The 22,698-nt window shown below is 41.7% G+C and overlaps 1 protein-coding gene across 1 annotated transcript; it reads left to right on the top strand.

Moving 5' to 3' along the window:
• The first annotated feature begins 580 nt into the window (after positions 1 to 580).
• LOC139478153 (trace amine-associated receptor 8c-like) lies at positions 581 to 13,192 on the top strand. The gene is made up of 3 exons (XM_071260486.1): positions 581 to 1,423; positions 4,209 to 4,407; positions 12,837 to 13,192. Exons 1-3 carry the CDS (start codon positions 581 to 583, stop codon positions 13,082 to 13,084), a joined length of 1,290 nt encoding a protein of 429 aa, XP_071116587.1. The 3' UTR covers positions 13,085 to 13,192.
• The last annotated feature ends 9,506 nt before the right edge of the window (positions 13,193 to 22,698 follow it).

Here is a 22,698-nt window from a genome sequence, read left to right on the forward strand (position 1 = left end):
AGGTGTCAGTGGTCTACGTTTGATGTTCCAGCTCTGAGGTACGAAAGAAGCCAGGCCAGGCCCTGCGATTGCCCTCTCTGAAGACTCACTGTCGAATGCCACGTAGTCCTATCTCTGTTGTAAACACAGACAGGAAGGGTTCTGTGCTATCAATGGATTCCTCTGTTCGCGAGGAAACGTGACCAGCTTATGCAACTTCAGGATGAAGGTCAGGGGAGATAACTGTTACTTTACTCTGGGATTGCTGTTGTGCTGGGTTTGTGAATCCATAGAACGTAATTGATGGACTTGTGTAACATGAGAAAATCATTATATATACGGCCAGATTGTCCCGCTCGGACATTTCAGGAGCGTTTCGAAAGGGACGTGTTTGTTTGTGTTCAGGAAGAAAGGAATTACGTCTCAAATATATTTTTTTCAAATTCTACAGAAGCCATCATTTAATTTTACTGGAATCCTCCAAGGAAACATTGAAAGACAAACTATCTTGATCCAGAAACACTGTTAATAACGCGTCTCAGTGGATATATCAGGCGTTTGTTCAGTGAATTAACTTGAGGAATTGTTTTAAGCAAATGTAATGCTTGCCTCCATCATTATGATCAACAACACAGACCACGAGCACCCGGACCCCAAGATCATGATTTCTAACCATACTAGCACCAACAGCATCGGGGATGATTACCTCAGGCCTCGTGTCGACTTCACGCCTCCTCTCGCCTTCGTCATTTTCTACAACGGCATCGTCATCCCCGTCGCCTACATCGGCAACCTCTTCACGTACATCATCGTCTGCATGATGTCCAAGTACAGAGACAGCGTTCCCGACACCCTCATCGGAGGTCTGGCATTAAACGACGTCCTCACCGCCTTCGTCGTGTTCACCCCCAGCATCATCGCCTCCATCAAAGGCGAGTATTTCAACAGCCGCGTGTTCTGTGAGTTCAGCGCCGCCACCGTGGTCTGGTACATCTACACCACCTTCGCCATCATCGTCCTCATCAACGTAGAACGATGGATTGCAATCACCAAACCATTTGTATACAAACGTATGAACTTCACACCCATGAAAATCAAAGCCATTATAACCCTTGAAGGCCTGTTCTGTCTTCTACTGGCGTCTATTCCGTTGGTGAAGTATCCTGTTCGACTGAAGGCTGGGTGGTACTGCGCCATTACCGACAGCAAGATGGCGGACGGTTCGCCTGGAGACCTGTACGTCGAAGAAATTGTTTATATCACCGTTATCCTTCTATTCATCGGTATCATTGCCCTGGTCGGATGCAACATCAGCATCGCTTATGAGCTCAATCAGAACAAACTATCACAGCCTGGATCAAAGGAAACAGAGAAGAAGAAGAAGTTTGCGAAGTTGATGGGCGTTGTTGCCTTGCTGTTTCTCGTCACGTGGTTGCCGAATTTGGTAAGTACTGCTCGTGGTTTGTATGTACAGTCTACTCCGGAATTATCGACTGCCTAGAGAACCCAAAAAGTTGTAATATCCGTAGTATTCATGTCTACAATAAGGTTGATTACAGGGCAGTCGGGTAGCCTAGTGGTTAAAGCGTTCGCTCGTCACGCCGAAGACCCGGGCTCGATTTTCCGACATGGGTACAATGTGTGAAGCCCATTTCTGGTGTACCCGCCGTGATATTGCTGAAATATTGCTATTTTTGTTTTTAAAAAAGCGGCGTAAAACCATACTCACTCACTAATTCTCCAAGGAAAATTCTTGGGTGATTATCTGGCGTCCCCAGCTTTGAAAATGCTGGAATATTGCTAAATGTGGCGTAGACCTCATTCGCTCTCTCACTTTCTGATAATAAATTCATTATCTATCTAAACGAAAGCATTTGGTTTTGTTTAGCTATGTTTAGTTTATTGTTCCGACGAAATACCAAAGCTTAACTGCCATCTCATATTGCTCAAAACTCAGCAGCCCCGTGAAGTTCCGGGGTAGAATAGGTCTTCAGCAACCCATGCTCGCCGTAAAAGGCGTCTATGCTTGTCGTAGAGGCGACTAATGGGATCGTGTGGTGAGACTCGCTGACTTGGTTGATGCATGTCACCATATCCCAATTGCTCATGACATCAATCACTGGATTGTCCTGTCCAGACTCGATAATTTACAGATTCAAATAGTTATTTCCTTTTTTTTGTCGGAAGCAATTTCTGCATGTGTTATTGTGGCATGTGTTACACATAATCACATAATCCGTTTGTATTAGTTTTCGTTTATCCTCCTGTCTTGTTTTATAATCGCGGAGCCTATGCAACAGTTTAAATTCTGGACATCACATGTGAGTCCACTGGCTTTATGATGCTATTTATATATGAAAACGGTAATGGCATGTGTTCAAAAGTGATTCCGATCCGATAATACGCATGGCCGCTACGGCAGCCATATTAAAATCATCATTTTGAATGTTCACTTCACCGTTTATGAATATATGTATATCATTAAGAGGTTGGATCATCTGTTTGTATTGACACAAGAGTGTATGAAACGTGTCGGTATTTCTGAAAAGACTAAATAAAACATTCTCAGAAATATACATATACTGTATTCTCAATATCTCCTCCCAAACCACTATTTTACAGCTAAAATGTGTAACTATATTTACGCCCCTAATCCATATTGGCCAATTTCGATCAATTTGAAATGGCCGCTTGTTTTGTTTTTTTTCTGGGGGGGGTATTTATTTTAACATATCTTATTCACAAGGAAAATGATTGGAATAAGTTTTCTTAACTCGAGCAGACTTCCCCCTCACGTTAATTACATATATGTACTATCACAGTTCAAATATGTACAGGGGGCACGGGTGGCGCAGTCGTCTAAGGCGCCGCGATTCGCTGTGCAGAGTTGCGTCCCTTGGGCACGCCAGAAACCTATGATTGTGGATTCGAATCATGGTTCGCCCCGATTATGTTTCTAGGTTTGTCAGCTCCATACCCATGCTCGTGGGTTTCACCAAAGTGGTAAACGTCTTACACCTGCATCACTTAATTAAGCTGAAACGCCGTGACATAACTGGAATACTTAAAAAAAGCGGCGTCAAACCCAACTCACTCACTCACTCACTCAAATATGTACAAAAGACGGAGGACAGCTAAGTAACGAATTTTTACATTTACTTAAATCTATTCTAAATAAGTCATAATTTAACTGAGAGCATGACGTCGCGTAATTTTGTAAGCCATATAGTGTACTTTCTTAAACCTGGCGATAAATAAGAAGGTTAACAATGACTGGGTACTTGCCCGTTTTGTTTGTCACATTCATGTGTGGCTACAAAGGTCGCGATCGTTGTGATATGAACTGTGTCTGTTTAGAAAAATAACCCTAGGGAATAGTCATTTAAAAGTTTGTAATTCCGTTTCGATTGCAGACATGTTCTGAGATTAGGTATGCAATACATCATCGGTATTTGACGTCATCCAATCAAACAAGCATGCAGCGTGGGAATCGGTTCCTCCCGCGATATGTTGCCTGTATTGTGAGACCATGTCGCTTCTCTCTCTGGCATTTTGAGTGGAAGTGTCAATTACACAGCCACGTAGCATCACACTACGTTCGGGGACTAAACTGCCACGCGTCTTAAGTCGGTGGTTACCCTGAAAGTACCATGTATCGTGCTTTGAAGCCGTGATTCCATTTTTAAAGACAACCACTTTAGATTTGTCCAAATTGACCACTAAATTATATTCCTTACAATACTCATCTAACACGTTAATTCGTTTTTGTTGACCAGAAAAGGTGTCCAACAAATGAATTACATCATCAGCAAACAAAAGTAAAAAAGTTGCGTTAATTCCGGATGTACAGTAAACTACGGTTATTACGAACTCAAAGGGATCACTTATTTTAGTTCGTTATTACCGTAGTTCGTTATAAGCATATACACTACATATATACAACACATTCGTTATAACCGTAGTTTACTGTAGTTGGATACTCGTGTTTTATGGTGGCAAAACATGAAACAAACAATAAACTGTTATATGATTGTGATGTATTTGATACGGGCATCAAAGTGTGTTTTGGACCTTCCTTGTTATCGTTTCGTTGACTGTTTTCAGCCTAGTAACGCTTAAATAACTTTCTTTTGCCCGGCAGTTTAAATTAGGATTGCGTAAACCCCTTCGGTTAATTTCGGTTTCAGGTATTGATATCGTTGTTTCGAATTCCATACTTTCTTTTTCAGTTCGCAAACGTGGCCTGTTTGAATGGAGTTGGTAAGTGTGAGGAGCTTGAGTTTTGGGCGATGCGTATAGTCAACATGGGCGTCGCTGTTAACCCGATAGTGTACGGAGTTATGAAGAGAACTTACAGAAGAGGTTACATCTACCTTCTGCGCATGACCATACACTACATGACGTGCACGCTCATCCCAAAACCAAAATGTAAGTACTACGATCCTGAGAAGAAGTTAGTGAGTGAAACGGATTTATTTGGTAACAGTTTGTGGCGATAGTGAGTGATTGTTGTTTAAACGCCGCACCCAACAATATTCCTCCTATATGACGGCGGTTATGTAAAGTATCGAATCTGGGTGAAATAAACAAGTGGTTGATATCATGAACATTGACACTCAATCAACCAAGCTACCAAACCGGACCACCCTTCCAAGCTGCATGTTGCGTACAGGGGTTGTGGGGTAGCCTAGTGGTTAAAGCGTTCGCTCGTTTGTTTGTTGTTTAACGCCACACTCAGCAATATCCCAGCTACATGACGGCGGTCTGAAAATAATCGAGTCTGGACCAGACAACCCAGTGATTGATATCATAAGCATCGATCCACGCAATTGCACGCATCACCAAGTCAGCGAGCCTGACCACCCGATCCCGTTAGTCGCCTCTTACGACAAGCTCAGTCGCCTCTTACGACAAGCATAGTCGCTTTTTACAGCACGTATGGGTTGCTGAAGACCTATTCTAGCCCGGATCTTCGCTCGTTATGCCGAAGATCCGGGTTCGATTCCCCACATGGGTACGCCATCTGAAGCCCATTTCTGGTGTCCCCCGACGGGATATTGTTGGAACATTGCTAAAAGCGGCGTAAAACCATACTCACTAATACACTTTTGCGTCCAGCTTAGGTTCATGGGGACAAATTCTATCCCAGAATCCCCACTAGGCAGAGAGACGGGTGAATAATAATAACAAAGCCTAAAGGTTGTCATCGAGCGTTCATTCTAAGCTCTGGTTAATCCCAAAACGAGTGAGTGAGTTGGGTTTAACGCCGCTTTTAACAATATTCCGGTTATATCACGGTGTGTCAGCTTAATGTGGGAGGAAAGCCCGAAGTGATGCAGGTCTCAGACGTTTACCACTTCGGTGAAACCCACGAGCACGAGTATGGTGCCGACAAACCTAGAAACATAAACGAGGTGAACCGGGGTTCGAACCCACAATCATAGGTTTCTGGCGTGTCCAGGAGACGCAACTATGCACAGCGAATCGCGGCGCCTTAGACGACTGGGCCACCCGTGACCCGAATCCAAAAACGAAGCTTATATGATCGTGCTATACATATGTATATGTTTTCGTCACACACTTTCTACAAATCAACCCTAACTAAGGCCCACTAATGAAAACTCACAGACTGCAGCAAAAAAACTGGCGTATGTCTATTATACAAAGGGAATCGGCAACAGAATAAAATTGAGAATGAAGCTAACCAAAACCTAATAACAGATTCATAAATCTGAGAGCTCGCTGCCGAAAACATGGAAACGGCAGCACTAAAACACACAGACCAATCTTTACACAATCACCGTAAACTGGTAAAGTTCACATGAAGTTGTCCATTATTGAGATTGCTTTATCGATCACCGATGTCCAAAAGTGGTGGATCGCGTGCACGGACTTGCACAGGCACCTGTCATACGACTGTAATGTACAAGCAGTACACGTGTCTACCTAGCACGTGCTTGTACACTAATCTGTCAATCAAACCCCTGGTATTTCATTGTTGAGGGATATCACACGATCGATTAGTGTCCATCATTTACAAGTTGGCGTTCGAAAGCAAGGCAAACAGCCAATTTCACGGAGACCAGTTTTTGTTTAATCCTTTTGTACAGCTGATAAAATGGGTTTTTTTATAGAAAGGAGGTGCATTTTCATGAGTTCGGATAAAGTAATAGTCTTGTTTATCATGACCTTTTTCATTTTTTGTTCATAAATGGTTTATATTTCGGGGTGGCCCTCATATCTAAGGCACCGTAATTCGTCGTACACAGTTGCGTCCCTTAGGTGTGCCAGGAACCTGTGTTCGTGGCTTCGAATCCCGGTTCGCACTGTTTATGCAGCAACCCATGCTTGCCGTAAAATGCGACTATGCTTGTCGTAAGAGGCGACTAACGGAATCGGGTGGTCAGGCTCGCTGACTTGGTTGATGCATGTCATCATATCTCAATTGCGTTGGTCGATGCTCATGATGTCAATCACTGGATTGTCTGATAATTTATATACCGACGTGATATAACTGAAATATTGCTGAGTGCGGAGTTAAACAACAAACAAACAAACACTGTTTATGTTTATTGGTTTGTCAGCACCATACCCGTATCACTTCGAACTATGCTTCCAAGTTGAACTTAAACTGACACACCGTAATATGACTGAAATTCTTTTTAAAGAAGCATTAACCTAACTCACTTATTCGCCGGGTAGGGGGCACGGGTGGCACCAGTCGGTCTAAGACGCCGCGATTCGCTGTGCAGAGTTGCGTCCCTTGGGCACGCCAGAAACCTATGATTGTGGGTTCGAATCATGTCTCTTCATGCCCCAATAATTTTTCTAGTTTTGTCATCACCATACACGTGCTCGTGGGTTTCGCCGAAGTGGTAAACGTCTGAGACCTGCATCACTTCGGGCTTTCCTCCCACATAAAGCTGACACGCCATGGAATACTGGAATAATGTTAAAAGCGGCGTTAAACCCAATTCACTCACTCACTACTCGACTGGTTATCTTTCCCAGAAGCCTCCTGATAAGTATTTAAATCTATGAAAGTAAACTTGATTCTAAGTTCCGGATGAAGGGGCGGATCTAGGATCTGACACATTATTAATGGTATGACGTGTGCGAAAAGTCGGAATAAATAGCAGTTGCGAAGTTTGAGTTGTCAAGGTCGGGAAAAAGTTAGGTGCGGGCATTTCATGAGAAACAAAAATGTTATTTGTTGAAATCTAGAATACAAGTGCAAGTTTTTCAAATAATACGCGAACAATGTTGATGTGGTAGTCATTTTATGTCTGTGAATATATTTTTATGGTGTCGCACTGGTAAAATATATCCAAACATCTGTATGAAAACTTATTAATGTTTCATAGGTCTCAAAACGTGTGTTTCTTAGAGTATGTGAGGTGAGGTTGAATGGGGTTTAACGTCGCGTCAAAGATCATTGCACTTATAGAGCGACGTGCATGCACGTGTGTGCTTGTACTAGTCCGGACTCATGCCGTTTTATAGTGCTAGCTCACTGAGATACCATGCCGCAATTTCACATAAATACCCCACTCAGACACAGTATACTGACTCCGAGCCGACCAGTCCTTGTTTTAGCCCCTTAATGCCGAGCGCCAGACAGACAGGGTAACAACAAGTACCATCTTTTAACGTCTTTTGGTATGACGCGGCTGGGGATCGAACCCCGGACCTTCAGCTCTCCGGGCGGACGCTCTACCACTAGACCACGAAGGCGGTCTCAGTGTAAGTGAGTGAGTGTGTGTGTGTGTGTGTGTGTGTGTCTGTGTCTGTGTGTAAGAGTTGTGTGTGTGTGTGTGTGTGTCTGTGTTTTTGTGTGTATATCCGTGGATGCGTGCGTGCGTGCGCGCGTGTCTGTGTTATATGATCACGTGCAGTACATTGATATCCAAAATGCGCATACTGTTATGCGTACATTCCGTTCTGATCAGTGTGTACTTCAAGTGAGACCGAGACTATTCGTAACAATGCATTATCGGAATGTGTACGTTATTCAATCTCGTTAAAATCAGATCTTTTCTTTTACACCGATTGGATTCCTCCTTGTATCAAGATCTAGGGAGACCTTTATGTTTATAAGATTAGACATAAGATAATTTATCATCCAAAACTGGCTCCCACAGGAGATATCGCTTGGATGAGATCAAGCGATATCTACACTGTAGATATCGCTGCAATGAAATTACATCACAATGGTTTGCAGACCATTGTGACGTCACTGGTTACCATGACGTCACAATCAAATGACATCACTAATGGCTCTGCTAATGAAGCTGTTTTCAGTACTTTTTACACTGAAGACACTGCTAATTACTGCTAAGCCTCGGAGTTTTCCCACTTTTATGAACTCGTGTTGATATATTTGATATCAAAAGACACTCGGGTGAGATTCTCTATATGTTCAAGGGTCACGTCAGATGGCGCTTGTTTATGTGTGGGTTATGATGTTTATCTGTGAGTTATGATGTATTTGGAACAGAGGGAAGCTTCTGCGGGAACGGATGTTGGCATTTGTGGTAGATGGGAAAGAGATTGAAAATTGTTGGTGTTCTTTGTGCGAACATAGCTCGCAAACTGACTAACTGACTACGAGCGAAGTTCACAAAGAACATCAACAATTTAAATTATTATTTTACCGTTTTTTGTCAAATGGTAATATTAATATTTCATGTCATATTCCCATAATCAGAGACCATATGGGTATATGGTCTCTGCCATAATATATAGAGTATATTCCATGTGTCTCGCGATATGTAAATTCTCCGGGCTACCTAACACACAGGAACGGTTCACCACCTCTTGTATTTGCGACTAAAAAGTAGTTTCGTGTTTACAAAATTTTGAAAAATATAAACAAATTTAAGATCACGAAAATTCTGCATCATACATATACATATTATTATACAGATTTAACTGAAATTTAAAATATTCTTATTTTCTTATTCTAATATTCCCTTTTCTCAACTTCGGAAAACTCGGTCTTTCCAACTGAAGTACATAATAAAAAGCTTTACGCTCTTCCTGGGAGTGGCGTTGTTTTTTTGGCCGGAAATAACATCAGGTTTTTAATGTCAGGCTCATAGTGCATAAACGTTAAATGGAGTGCATGTTAGGGCAGGGACGGGTAACTCGTGTACTCGGGTGGGGTGGGTCCTGAGTAGGACCCGAGTAGGACCCGGGTACCCATAGGACTACCCGGATCCGTGGTTGGTCACGTGATATATTGTTTATTGACCAAAAAACCTCACTATAGCTCAGTGGTTACACTATAAGTCGCTAATGTTCGCATTTCTTTCTGACGATGCACACATTCCGTTTGACTTGTATATGTTTGAGTAAAGATAAATCTTCAGTCAACTTCAGTGACCTCATGATCTAAATAGTTTTAGCCAGGGTTGCAGTAAAACAATTACCAATCAGACATTTTGTTCCCTACTCTTGAGACTTGCAGTGGGTACCCGGGTAGGGTCGGGTAATAGGGGGTCGGATACCCGCGTAGTAAATTTGGACTCGTCCCAGCCCTAGTGCCATTCGTCACCACTCGCCCCTTTCCGTGACCTGCAAGAAGACTCGTTCCCCTGTCGATGAGTGTCATGTGCGAAAATACGACAAACCAATCAGAATGCGCGTATGATTTCAAGTTCTTCGTCAAAGAACCCTCAGAAATAATTTTTGATTTCACATGTGTCTTGCATCTAAAAATATACCCAAGACACAGTGAAATGTGTTCAGTATAATTCCGCTCGTCCCGATGTGCTTTAAATTGCATCTGAAATATAGATAATATATGGCAAAATATATATGAACTATTACGCAACGAGTTGACAATTGTTTTAGGTATGCCCGTTTGCGCTAACACGGAACCTGGTCGCGAAGATGGCCACGAGAGGGGCACGAGTCGCTATTCGATTTGTCCCGGAATATCACGAATTGGTCACGAATGCCCTAGTGCATGTCCTTGTTGTGTGTTGTGATGCATTGTAGATTGGTTACGCTTTCATTGAATATATACACACAATCACTGATTGTTCATTATAGTGTGTTTACGCTCTATGGAGAGAAGCACGAACTAGACAGCATTACTGTCGCCTCGTGGAAAACAGCATGTGCGTGGGTTTCACAATATCGCCGTCATTCCATTAATCACATAATGGCCGTAGATCAAAGTAATCATTAAGCAATGCAGGTCTAAGCGCCTTTTAATATGATGGCGGTTATAAAACACTGGGCCTGCATGTTAGATAACGGTAAATGTTGTCAATGTACCAGATATGAATACGCGTGTCAATTACCCAGCTGCCATCTATAGGCGAGTATGTTACATGATCTGTACAAAACGCATTCCTCGTATCTCAATCACGTCATTTATGGACTTTTTTTCTTTCTTTATTTATTTATTCATCCATCCATCCATCCATCCATCCATCCATCCATCCATCTATCCATCCATCCATCCATCCATTTATTTATTTATTTATTTATTTATTTATTTATTTATTTATTTATTTATTTGTATTTAGATATTATTATTGCGATGCGATATCTATAGTGGCTTGTATATATTGTATAATTAGCAATATATTTTAACGATTGTATGTTTATGCAATGTGTCTCTCATAAGCCTGTACACCTTACGCCTACTGAGTGTATTACACGTGACATCATCATCATCATCATCATCATCGTCATCAATTATTATTTTATTTTGTTGTTGCGGGTACCTACCTGTGGCCCAGGAGTGTACAATCTGTCTCAGCCTCTGAACCATATTTTATCCCCTTCCGCCCAGCCCGTACGTTAGTCTATGGCGTGTTAGCCTTGAGTCGTTGCGTGAGGGGTCGGATCCAAGATTTACCCCGATTGTAATCCTTGCTCTCTCAGTTCCGTCCCGTAGTCGTGTGTTTCTCCAAGGCAGTAGACGCCTACGATCTGCTCACTTATCTAATCGGGGGCACGGGTGGCCAAGTCGTCCAAGGCGCCGCGATTCACAGTGCAGAGTTGCGTCCCTTGGGCACGCCAGAAACCTATGATTGTGGGTTCGAATCCCGGTTCGCCCCGATTATGTTTCTAGGTTTGCCACAGCATCATACCTGTGCTCGTGGGTTTCACGGAAGTTGGTAAACGTCTGAGACTTGCATCACTTCGGGCTTTCCTCCCACATAAAGCTGACACGCCGTGATATAACTGTAATACTGTTAAAAGCGGCGTTAAACCCAACTCACTCACTTATCTAATCACCGTAGAACTGTAAGGAACTTACTTAACACTGGCGCCATAGTCCATGTAAACCTTAATAATTCAAGGATAGGGTGCCCTGAGTTGGACAACTTGTTCCTAAACCTTTACCATTTGTGAATGAAAAATGTTTAAACTTTAACCTAAACCTTATATTTAATAATTACAGAATGAAACATACACTTCAACCAAACCATTCAGCTGTTCCAGGCTTCATCCCTGCCCTTCATCCTCTGTCATCGGTTGTCAACATGTTTGTTGATTTTTTTGTTAACTTCTGTTTGCGTCATTCTTAACTAAACATCCATGGTCTGCTCAGTTGGTTAATAAAGGTACTTAAGGCAAAGTAAACCTACTTTGTCTTCGTTGAAACTACACACTCCTTAATGGCACTTACATATATTCTATTGTACCGATTGCTGCTCAAAACAAACAGAAATATAGTGCATTAGGGACACGTATACTAAATATAAACACGTTGCCAATTGACAATAGTGGCATAGTTTCCATTAATCGCTTATCACCCCTCGTGACTCGTTAGACTTTCTATGAGGCACAATAGTCAAGAGAAAACATGACTGATAGACTCAATTCAACCGAATGGTTTGTAAACCGTAGTTAAGTACTACTCGTACCTGTACCGGTTGATCAAACACCAGTGCGTGACGGTCACGTGTTTGTGGTGTTGTGTAACGGTGAAGTTGCGTAAGGTAAAAAAAAGTAAAGAAAAACATAGTCCATTTGTAGAATTAAGTTAAAAATGAGTTGAATTATGTGTCATGATACGTGTAGAAACACCTAATGTATTTCGAAAACAAAAACATGTATTTTGAGCAAAGTAAACTTTTTGCCTAGTACAGTTTAAAATTTGAATATTCGAAAAAGATTGAGTTTTTAAAAACAATTATTCCTTAGTGTGTACCCATGGAAACAGCATGTTGAATTTTGTAAATACCTTTGACCGAGACTGGCCACAGCGCGAAGAGTTTCTGGTCAAATTAGTTTCGAGAATTAATATGGGACGTGTTTCTTTTATTGTAGATATGTTTGTTTCTTTGTAGCCCAGTGGTTAAAGCGTTCGCTCGTCACGCCGAAGACCCGGGTTTGATTCCCGACATGGATACAACGTGTGAAGCCCATTTCTGGTGTCCCCCGCCGTGATATTGCTGGAATATTGCTAAAAGCGGCGTAAAACCATACTCACTTTTACCTTACTAGGGGCGGTCGGGTAGCCTAGTGGTTAAAGCGTTTGCTCGTCACGCCGAAGACCCGGGTTCGATTCCCGACTTGGGTACAACGTGTGAAGCCCATTTCTGGTGTCCCCCGCTGTGATATTGCTGGAATATTGCTAAAAGCGGCGTAAAACCATACTCACTCACTCACTCAATTTTACCTTACATGTTGAATGCTCATGACGGCATTGATATCCAACTGTTAGCCTGATAGCTGAATTGGGATATATCAATCACAGATGTCTGGTCCAGACTTGATAATTTACAGACTGCCGTTATGGAATATAGATGGAATATTGCTAAGCGCAGCGTTAATCGACAAACACACTCTCACCCCAACTCTCTTGTCATATATCTTGATTTGTTTTCCAGATGGGCGTGAAGTCTTCGACCTGCGGGACTCAATGAAGCTCAGTCGTAGCCTGGCTTCCTTAAAGATGAGATCTGGTACCATGGATTGCAAAGTCAAGTCAATTTCTGTCGTCCCCGAAGGAAAGCAACGTTCTGTTGTGCTTGACGAACAGCCGATGTCGAGTGTACGTACTGTGACGGAGCCGCCAGTTGGGTCTTATCTGCCTAACACTGTGGTGGCCAGTGATTCAGGCGAGTACGTTGCATAAAGACATGCCGAGCATCATTCGCCACCACTCGCATCTTTCCGTATCCCACCAGAAGGTATTCGGTTTGTTCCGGAATGGCAAAAGTTTGTCATGAATCATCTACTGCTGTAACCCGGAATCACCCGTGTTATGACGGAATCAACCGAGGCAATCCGAGTAACATTATGGCTTTGACTCGGCGGGTTTCTGGAAAGTGTTTTCAGCTGTGATGAGTTACGAATGATTAAGGAAACAACATGTGTGGGTGGTATGGTATACTTTAAAACTCGATAAATATGGCCAGAACACGTGCAGTTTTCTGCCATACTGACATATCAGCAGGTCTGACCAAAGATATGGTCACTGGTCTGACATACTAGCCCACCTTGATAACAATTTCTCACAATTGTTAATAAAAATGGCAAATGTTCTCTCAAAATTGACATTCTCTCACGCCAGACAAACGTTCTCTCAAAACCGGCATACTCCCAGACCAACAAACATTCTCACACGCCTAACAAACGTTATCTCAACCGACAAACACTCTCACGCCGAAAAACATTCTCTCACGATCTACAATCACTCTAACACCATATCCGACAAACATTATCTCACCCCTGACAAAAATGGGGGTGCGTCTGGTGGGGGTGGTTGGGGAGGTGAGACGGAATGGTGTTTAATGTCAGATTTAAGCTTATTGCACTTATGGGGTAGCCGAGTGGTTTCAGTGTTCGCTCGTCACTCCGAAGGCCTGGATTCGATTCCCAAAGTGGGTACAATGTATGAAGCCCATTTCACGTCGTGATATTCCTGGAATATTGCTAAAGGAGGCGTAAAACCCAACTCACTCAATCACTATTGCACTTATAGCAACGTGCAACGTGTGTGTGTGCTGGTACTAGACGGGACTAATGCTGGTTTTATAGCGCTAGCCCACTGGGATACGCCACTGAGACACATTGTACTGACTCGGAGCCGATGAGTACCATCTGTTAACGACTTTTGGTTTGACGCAGCCGGGGATCGAACCACCGACTGGGCACACGCCCTGTCCACTACACCATATACTGATGGTACAAAATAAGGGACACGTAGTATTATTGCAGATATTACTTACTGCTGCGTCCAGGATAAGTACAATGTTAGTGTTTATTGCATTTGTTTGTTTGTTTGTTTGTTTGTTAACGCCGCACTCAGCAATATCCCAGCTATATGACGGCGGTCTGTAAATAATGCTACGTATATCTGTCTCCAGGGTACATACGGAATTTATTGTTTGAGCAATAGTTTCTTACATACCCTTACCCGTGAAGGTCCGGGGTAGAATTGGTCTTCAGCGACCCAGGCTTGCCGTTAAAGACGACTAATGGGATGGTGGTCCAGCTCGCTGACTTGGTTGATGCATGTCACCGTATCCAAATTGCGTGGATCGATGCTCATGATGTCAATCACTGGATTGTCTGGTCCTGAGTCGATTATTTACAGACCGCCGTCATATGGCTGGAATATTGCTGAGTGTGGCGTTAAACAACAAACAAATAACAATCTTACATACCATTCCTTTATTCATTTCCATCGGTATATAATCGATCCAGACGTCAAGTTTACTTGAAGTTTATTACGAGTGGGTCACGAGGCTGATTAAAACTGTCATAACTTCGAATGAGTGAATGAGTGAGTGAGTGGATGAGCATGGTTTTACGCCGCCTTTAGCAATATTCCAGCAATATCACGTTGGGGGACACGAGACATGTGCTTCATACATTGTACCCATGTAAGGAATCGAAGCGTCGGGTCTTCGGCGTGACGAGCGAACACCTTAACCACTAGGCTACCCAACCACCCCTCGTAACGATTCAGTACAAGTTGCGCTGTTGGACCTGTCAATTTGCTGCTGTCTTGTCCCTGGGGTATGCCAGAATCCTTTGGTCTGGGTTCGAATCAAACATTTGGTCTGATTATGGTTTGCTCATGGTTTGTCACCACCAAAGCCCCTAAATTTTAGAACCTTCGTCACGTGGGACTTATATATACGCCAAGCTGGCGCTCTATGATATTATTTAACCCATTTCGGGCTGTGGAGTCGCCTTGTGGTTAAAGCGTTCTCTCGTCATGCCGAATGCATGGGTTTAATTCCCCACATTAGTACGATATGTGAAGCTCATATCTGGCATTCCCCGCCTTGATATTGTAAAAAGCGGAGAAAAACTCACTCACTCGCTCACAGTAACAATAAACATTCAATACTGTTTTCCAGACATTTAGATCACGCGCTGTTATATATTTAACTGATGTACTGTTCAAAGCGACGTAAAACCCAACTCACTCACACACTCGGTTCCAGCGGCATCCAAATACAGAAATGGGTTCTTAAGTCCAAGAACAAGTTGATTCTTCAGTCTACCAAGACGACTGTCGACTTCCCAATGGATACGCTTTCGTGAGGGAGGGCGGGGGATGAGAACCAGGGTTGAGCTGAACTTGTTTTCTCAGCCTCCTTTATCTTTTTAATTATTTCTATGAATCTGAAGGGTTTCGGGTGAGTGAGTGAGTATGGTTTTACGCCGCTTTTAGCAATATTCCAGCAATATCACGACGGGGGACACCAGAAATGGGCTTCACACATTGTACCCATGTCGAGAATCGAACCCGGGTCTATGGCGTGACGAGCGAACACTTTAACCACTGGGCTACCCGACCGCCCCTGGTTTCGGATGAGGATGAACTGAGGCGGATTTGGATTTGAGGCGGGTTGGTCCTCGGGCCAAACGTGTCATGATGATTCTAGAGGTAGAGAAGGAATAGGTCTACTTCTTATCCCCCCCCCCCCCCCCCCCCCCCCCCCCCCCCCCCCCTCCCCCTTTTTTATTTTGAAATAAATCTTTATTCCTGTATAAATTATCACCAAAGACAATAAATAGATTTAAATTGTGCACACACCCTTTTTCAAAAAGCTGTATCCGCCCATATCCGTATCCGCTGTATCCGACAGCTGTAGTAAACTGTTACAGTCCTTGACGTGAAACTCGCTCACACAGTATGTATAGTTGTAATATGTTCCACACAGGTACAGCATAGCATAGTCGATTTTTAAGGCAAGCATGGGTGGCTGAAGACCTATTCTACCCCGGATCTTCACGGGTCTAATCATCTAATAAAAGTTAATTTGATAGAAAAACAAGCGTAAATTGATATGAATTTCAATTTTAAAAATATTATTTTAGATATGTTACCATCGGATTACCTGGGGAAAGAATTTACTTATTTACAAAATTTTAGTTTCAAAGTTTTATTTTGGATCCGTTGTATTTCCAAAAAAAATATAGATATATTTCTATTTGAATGTGCTGAACAGGATTAACATATAGTTAGGACTTTTACTCTTACATAACGACGTGTGTGTGTGTGTGTGTGTGTGTGTGTGTGTGTGGCTGCTTGTACTAGTCCGGACTGATGCCGATTTATAGTGCTAGCACACTGAGATACCATGCCGCAGCAGTTTAACATGGATACCTTGTTTTATCCCCTTAGTACCGAACACTTAGTACTTAGTACTTAGTAGGGGAGGGGGGATAGTTCTGCGACTAAGGCGTCGCAATTCGCTGTTCTTGTGTTCGAATCCCGAATTCACCCCGAAATTGATCCCATGTCTATAGCGGTAGCGGTAAGTGTGAAATGGGGTTTAACGTCGCGTCCAAGATTATTGCACTTATATAGCGAGGTGCATGCACGTGTGTGTGTGTGGCTGCTTGTACTAGTCCGGACTGATGCCGATTTATAGTGCTAGCACACTGAGATACCATGCCGCAGTTTAACATGAACGGAGGCGGTCGGTAGGCGGTCGGTAGCGGTAAGTGCATATGACCTGAATTCATTTAGGCTTCCCGCTCACATTAAACCGTTAAGTGCAGTTGTACCTATTCAAAATGGTACCTTCCGACCAACTCCTTCACTAAATCCTGTAAGACTAGTTTCTGCATAAGCATCTAGGTACTGTTCTTGAAAAGAATTGGTTGTTGGTTGGTTGGTTAGCACTCAGCAATATTCCAGCTATATGGCAGCGGTCTGTAAATAATCGAGTCTGGACCAGACAATCCAGTGATTGACATCATGAGCCTCGGTCCACGCAGTTGGGATCGATGACATGCATCAACCAAGTCAGCGAGCCTGACCACCCGATCCCGTTAGCCGCCTGTTCCGAAAAGCATGGCTTACTGAAGACCAATTATACCCAGGATCTTCACGGGTCGAAAGTTATTGGAAAGCGTTTGGTAGGTCGCCTCTAAATTACATGTGGGGAAATTAATCTCATGCTGGTGCGCTCATTGCCATCGGCCCATGTTAAATAAGATTCCTTTTATTCGCTTGCACAGCAGCTATTGTTGCTTCTGAGATGTTCACACAGAATCTTCAAATAAAAAAGGCAGATACACCAATACGCCATCTAACGAAAGATATTGCAAGAATTGCACAAGTGATGAAGTAGAAGATGAAGAACATGTTCCACTAGGATTTGTCCCCTGTATCAATTCTGTAGATCTAACCCACAATCATCACTCAGAAGACTAAATTCAGTAATATTTCTAAAAATTCACCCCAATCCTCCATCTGCTTCTGCCAAAAGACTCGATTATTTACAGACCGCCGTCATATGACTGGAATATTGCTGAGTGCGGCGTTAAAAAACAAACCGAAAAACCAACATGCCATATACCAAATGTTTATTTTAAGATCATTGGTATAATCTATACATGTTACAATTTTTTTTAAACAACATTTGTAATTGCATTCATCTCCAGCTTGTTTTTTATGTGTTAATTGATTATGTATAGTTTACGTTTCTATGTATTTAAATAGAATGTATTATTGCGCAAAATATATATTACATGTACTATGTAAACTGTCCAATGAGGATGTTTAGTAAATAAAATAAAAGCAATTTTGACTATATCACAAGCATGTTCTTGGAAGCGTTTGGTGCGTCGATTCTAAATTACACGTGGGGAAATTAATCTTATGCTGGTGCGCTCATTGCCATCCGCTCATGTTAAATAAGATTCCTTTAATTCGCTTGCACAACAGCTATTGTTGCTCCTGAGACCTTTACCTTCATTGGGTTGACAGCGTTGACAAAAACTGTTCAAGGGAGTTAACTCCAATATCACCATCTCACGAAGACATCTGTCGAATACTTGAGATTTTACTAACACTTCAATCACTGTTCTAAATAATGATCGAAGTGGCGATTTTTTTAAACATTTCTTTGTTCTTATGACAACATGAGTGAATGAGTATGGTTTTACGCCGCTTTTAACTATATTCCAGCAATATCACGGCTTGGGACACCAGAAATGGGCTTCACACATTGTACCCAAGTTGGGAATCAAACCCGGGTCTTCGGTGTGAGGGCGAACGCTTTAACCACTAGGATACCAAACTGCTCCTTATGACATGGAGTGACACTTATCACCAAATAATCACATATTTTATTCTTTAAGCACGTTAATTCCAGACAAAAGAACGTGCATATCATTTAACATTCTTCAATATGTAAAGATGCTGAACGAAAAATAATACACCGAAAGAATGGGTTGTATGCGTAAATTGGAGCCTACCCTTGAAGATCCGGGGTAGAATAGGTCTTCACTAACCCATGCTTGCCGTAAAAGGCAAAAATGCTTGACGGAAGGCGACTAACGGGATCGGGTGATCAGGCACGCCATCGTATCCCAATTGCGTGGATCGATGCTCATGATGTCAATCACTGGATTGTCTGGTCCAGACTCGATAATTTACAGACCGCCGTCATATAGCTGGAATATTGATGCATGCGGCGTTAAACAACAAACAAACAAACAAACAAACAAACAAACAAATAGGAGTCAAATACAAGGACAGAAAGAGTAACATACAAATTGAAGATTTAAAACAGTTTGAAAAAAAAGAGTTGAGCTGAGCTTGTTTTCTCAGCTTCCGTCACCTTTTTAATTATTTCTTTGAATCAATAAAAAAAACGAAACTGAAATTGCTCTAAAATTTATAAACTGAGAACACTACAAATTAGCCAAGCACGGCGTATTATTAACAAAACTGAGACTGGATACACAGAATCTTCAAATAAAAAAGGCTGATACACCAATACGCCATCTAACGAAGGATATTCCAAGAATTGCACAAGTGATGAAGTAGAAGATGAAGAACATGTTCCACTAGGATTTGTCCCCTGCATCAATTCTGTAGATCTAACCCACAATCATCACTCAGAAGACTAAATTCAGTAATATTTCTAAAAATTCACCTCAATCCTCCATCTGCTTCTGCCAAAAGACTCGATTATTTACAGACCGCCGTCATATGACTGGAATATTGCTGAGTGCGGCGTTAAACAACAAACCCAAAAACTAACATGCCATATACCAAATGTTTATTTTAAGATCATTGGTATAATCTATACATGGTACAATTTTTTTAAACATTTGTAATTGCATTCATCTCCAGCTTGTTTATGTGTTAATTGATCATGTATAGTTTACGTATCTATGTATTTACATATAATTTAAATATATATTACATGTACTATGTACCCTGTCCAATGAGGACGTTTAGTAAATAAAATAAAAGCAATTTTGACTATATCACAAACATGGCCTGGAAAGCGTTTGGTGCGTCGATTCTAAATTACACGTGGGAAAATTAATCTTATGCTGGCGCGCTCATTGCCATCCGCTCATGTTAAATAAGATTCCTTTTATTCGCTTGCACAACAGCTATTGTTGCTCCTGAGACCTTTACCTTCATTGGGTTGACAGCGTTGACAAAAACTGTTCAAGGGAGTTAACTCCAATATCACCATCTCACGAAGACATCTGTCGAATACTTGAGATTTTACTAACACTTCAATCACTGTTCCAAATAATGATCGAAGTGGCGATTTTTTTAAAACATTTCTTTGTTCTTATGACAACATGAGTGAATGAGTGTGGTTTTACGCCGCTTTTAGCTATATTCCAGCAATATCACGGCTTTGGATACCAGAAATGGGCTTCACACATTGTACCCAAGTTGGGAATCGGACCCGGGTCTTCGGCGTGAGAGCGAACACTTTAACCACTAGGATACCAAACTGCTCCTTATGACAAGGAGTTACGCTTATCACCAAATAATCACATATTTTATTCTTTAAGCACGTTAATTCCAGATAAAAGAACGTGCATATCATTTAACATTCTTCAATATGTAAAGATGCTGAACGAAAAATAATAAGAAAGAATGGGTTGTATGCGTAAATGGGAGCCTACCCTTGAAGATCCGGGGTAGAATAGGTCTTCAGCAACCCATGTTTGTCGTAAAAGGCGACAATACTTGTCGGGAGGCGACTAACGGGATCGGGTGATCAGGCTCGCTGACTTGGTTGATGCATATCATTGTATTCCAATTGCTTGGATAGATGCTCATGATGTCAATCACTGGATTGTCTGGTCCAGACTCGATAATTTACAGACCGCCGTCATATAGCTGGAATATTGCTGCATGAGGCGTTAAACAACAAACAAACAAACAAACAAATAGGAGTCAAATACAAGGACAGAAAGAGTAACATACAAATTGGAGATTTAAAACAGTTTGTAGAAAAAGCCTGTTGGTTAAAATGAAACTTCTTTTAAAATGTGTGCGTTAAAGTCCAAAGCGTTGACTCACTCACTCACTCACTCACTCAAAGAGGAAGAGGATGAGCAAAAGAGTTGAGCTTAGCTTAGCTTCCGTCACCTTTTTAATTATTTCTTTGAATCAATAAAAAAAAAGAAACTGAAATTGCTCTAAAATGTACAAACTGAGAGCACTACATTCAAATACTCGGTCAAATTAGCCAAGCACGGCGTATTATTAACAAAACTGAGACTGGATACACAGAATCTTCAAATAAAAAAGGCTGATACACCAATACGCCATCTAACGAAGGATATTCCAAGAATTGCACAAGTGATGAAGTAGAAGATGAAGAACATGTTCCACTAGGATTTGTCCCCTGTATCAATTCTGTAGATCTAACCCACAATCATCACTCAGAAGACTAAATTCAGTAATATTTCTAAAAATTCACCTCAATCCTCCATCTGCTTCTGCCAAAAGACTCGATTATTTACAGACCGCCGTCATATGACTGGAATATTGCTGAGTGCGGCGTTAAAAAACAAACCGAAAAACCAACATGCCATATACCAAATGTTTATTTTAAGATCATTGGTATAATCTATACATGGTACAATTTTTTTTAAACAACATTTGTAATTGCAGTCATCTCCAGCTTGTTTACGTGTTAATTGATTATGTATAGTTTAAGTATCTATGTATTTAAATATAGTGTATTATTGCGCCGAATATATATTACATGTACTATGTACCCTGTCCAGTGAGGACGTTCAGTAAATAAAATAAAACGATTTTGACTATATTGTCTGTGACTGACTATCAAAAAGTGATGATTCGTGAAAAGATGAGCGTATCCTGCCCCGCCGGTGGTACCAATCACAAACACATGCAAAGACGAGGAAATTATTACACCTGAAAAATCACGGGAACATATGGTACAAAAATTGTGAATTGCATCTGACATAATTTTGTCACTTGATGTTTCAAACTTGGAAATATCATCCACGTGCCTACCATAAAATCTTTTTTGAAATTTACAGTGGCCATGAATGTTGTTAGCTCGATCAAACAACTTCGTATGACGCTCTTTTGAAATCTTGGTAAAAATAGTATGTTTGATTGTACGTCAAAAGTCTATTCTATGTCTGGATATACGACATATTCCATACTGAATCTGTAACGGCGTTTCTCTTCTCAAAGGTCTTGGTGACATTGCGTTCTGAGGAGTTTAGTTAAAGGTTAAAGGTTAAAGGTTAACTTATGACGCGTTACTCAGAATTCAAACAGCTCAACGTTGGCGTTTAAAGCAAACGTGCAAAATGTCATAACGAATGAAAATGCACAGAATTTAAATTCTTATGACATTTACCAGGCAGTACCAGCATCCATGTTGGGTAATTACTCCGCAAATTTGAGAAATAATTGAAACAATTTGTCAATTACTGAGCGGCCGTCACAGTCAGCGGGACCTCGTTGCAGGCATCTCCAGGAATCCTTTAGGTCAGATGCATATACTTAGCACCTGAAATTTGAGTGCCGGATCTCATAGGTCGAGGTCAGAGGTCAGCCAACCACATGCGTTCGCATCCTCTCGCGCGTATCTCACGTGCGATGAATTGACATGGACTATTTCAGATTTGTTTACGTCCATGGCTCATCTAGCCATGCAAGAGTCAGTTTTATCTGTAGACTTGGTGGATACGTTCGGATTGCGGGGATTTTGCGATAACGCGTTGGACGTGTCAGTGTTTCTTTATGGAACTGTGTGAAATCTACACTTTTCTTAGTGTACAGCTTGCTCTCAATTGAAATGCTGTCTGAGCGATTCCAAATGTTTGGGACAGGCCTGTCGCTGGATTTAACAAAGTCGGGAAAGTTTTGAGTGGATTGACAGGTCTGTCGCTGGATTTAACAAAGTCGGGAAAGTTTTGAGTGGAGCGTTATGGCTCTCTTTATAACTGAGATGTGATCTGTCATAAAAAGGG

The sequence above is a fragment of the Haliotis cracherodii genome, unplaced genomic scaffold, assembly GCF_022045235.1.
Source record: "Haliotis cracherodii isolate W230 unplaced genomic scaffold, xgHalCrac1.p SCAF_39, whole genome shotgun sequence".
NCBI lineage: Eukaryota > Metazoa > Mollusca > Gastropoda > Lepetellida > Haliotidae > Haliotis > Haliotis cracherodii.

Bases quoted from the DNA above. Each gene is read 5' to 3' on its own strand.
- LOC139478153 (XM_071260486.1), top strand. From the start codon at position 581: ATGCTTGCCTCCATCATTATGATCAACAACACAGACCACGAGCACCCG. The intron at 1,424-4,208 runs GTAAGTACTGCT...TTTCTTTTTCAG, and splicing joins TCACGTGGTTGCCGAATTTG to TTCGCAAACGTGGCCTGTTT. The intron at 4,408-12,836 runs GTAAGTACTACG...TTTGTTTTCCAG, and splicing joins GCTCATCCCAAAACCAAAAT to ATGGGCGTGAAGTCTTCGAC.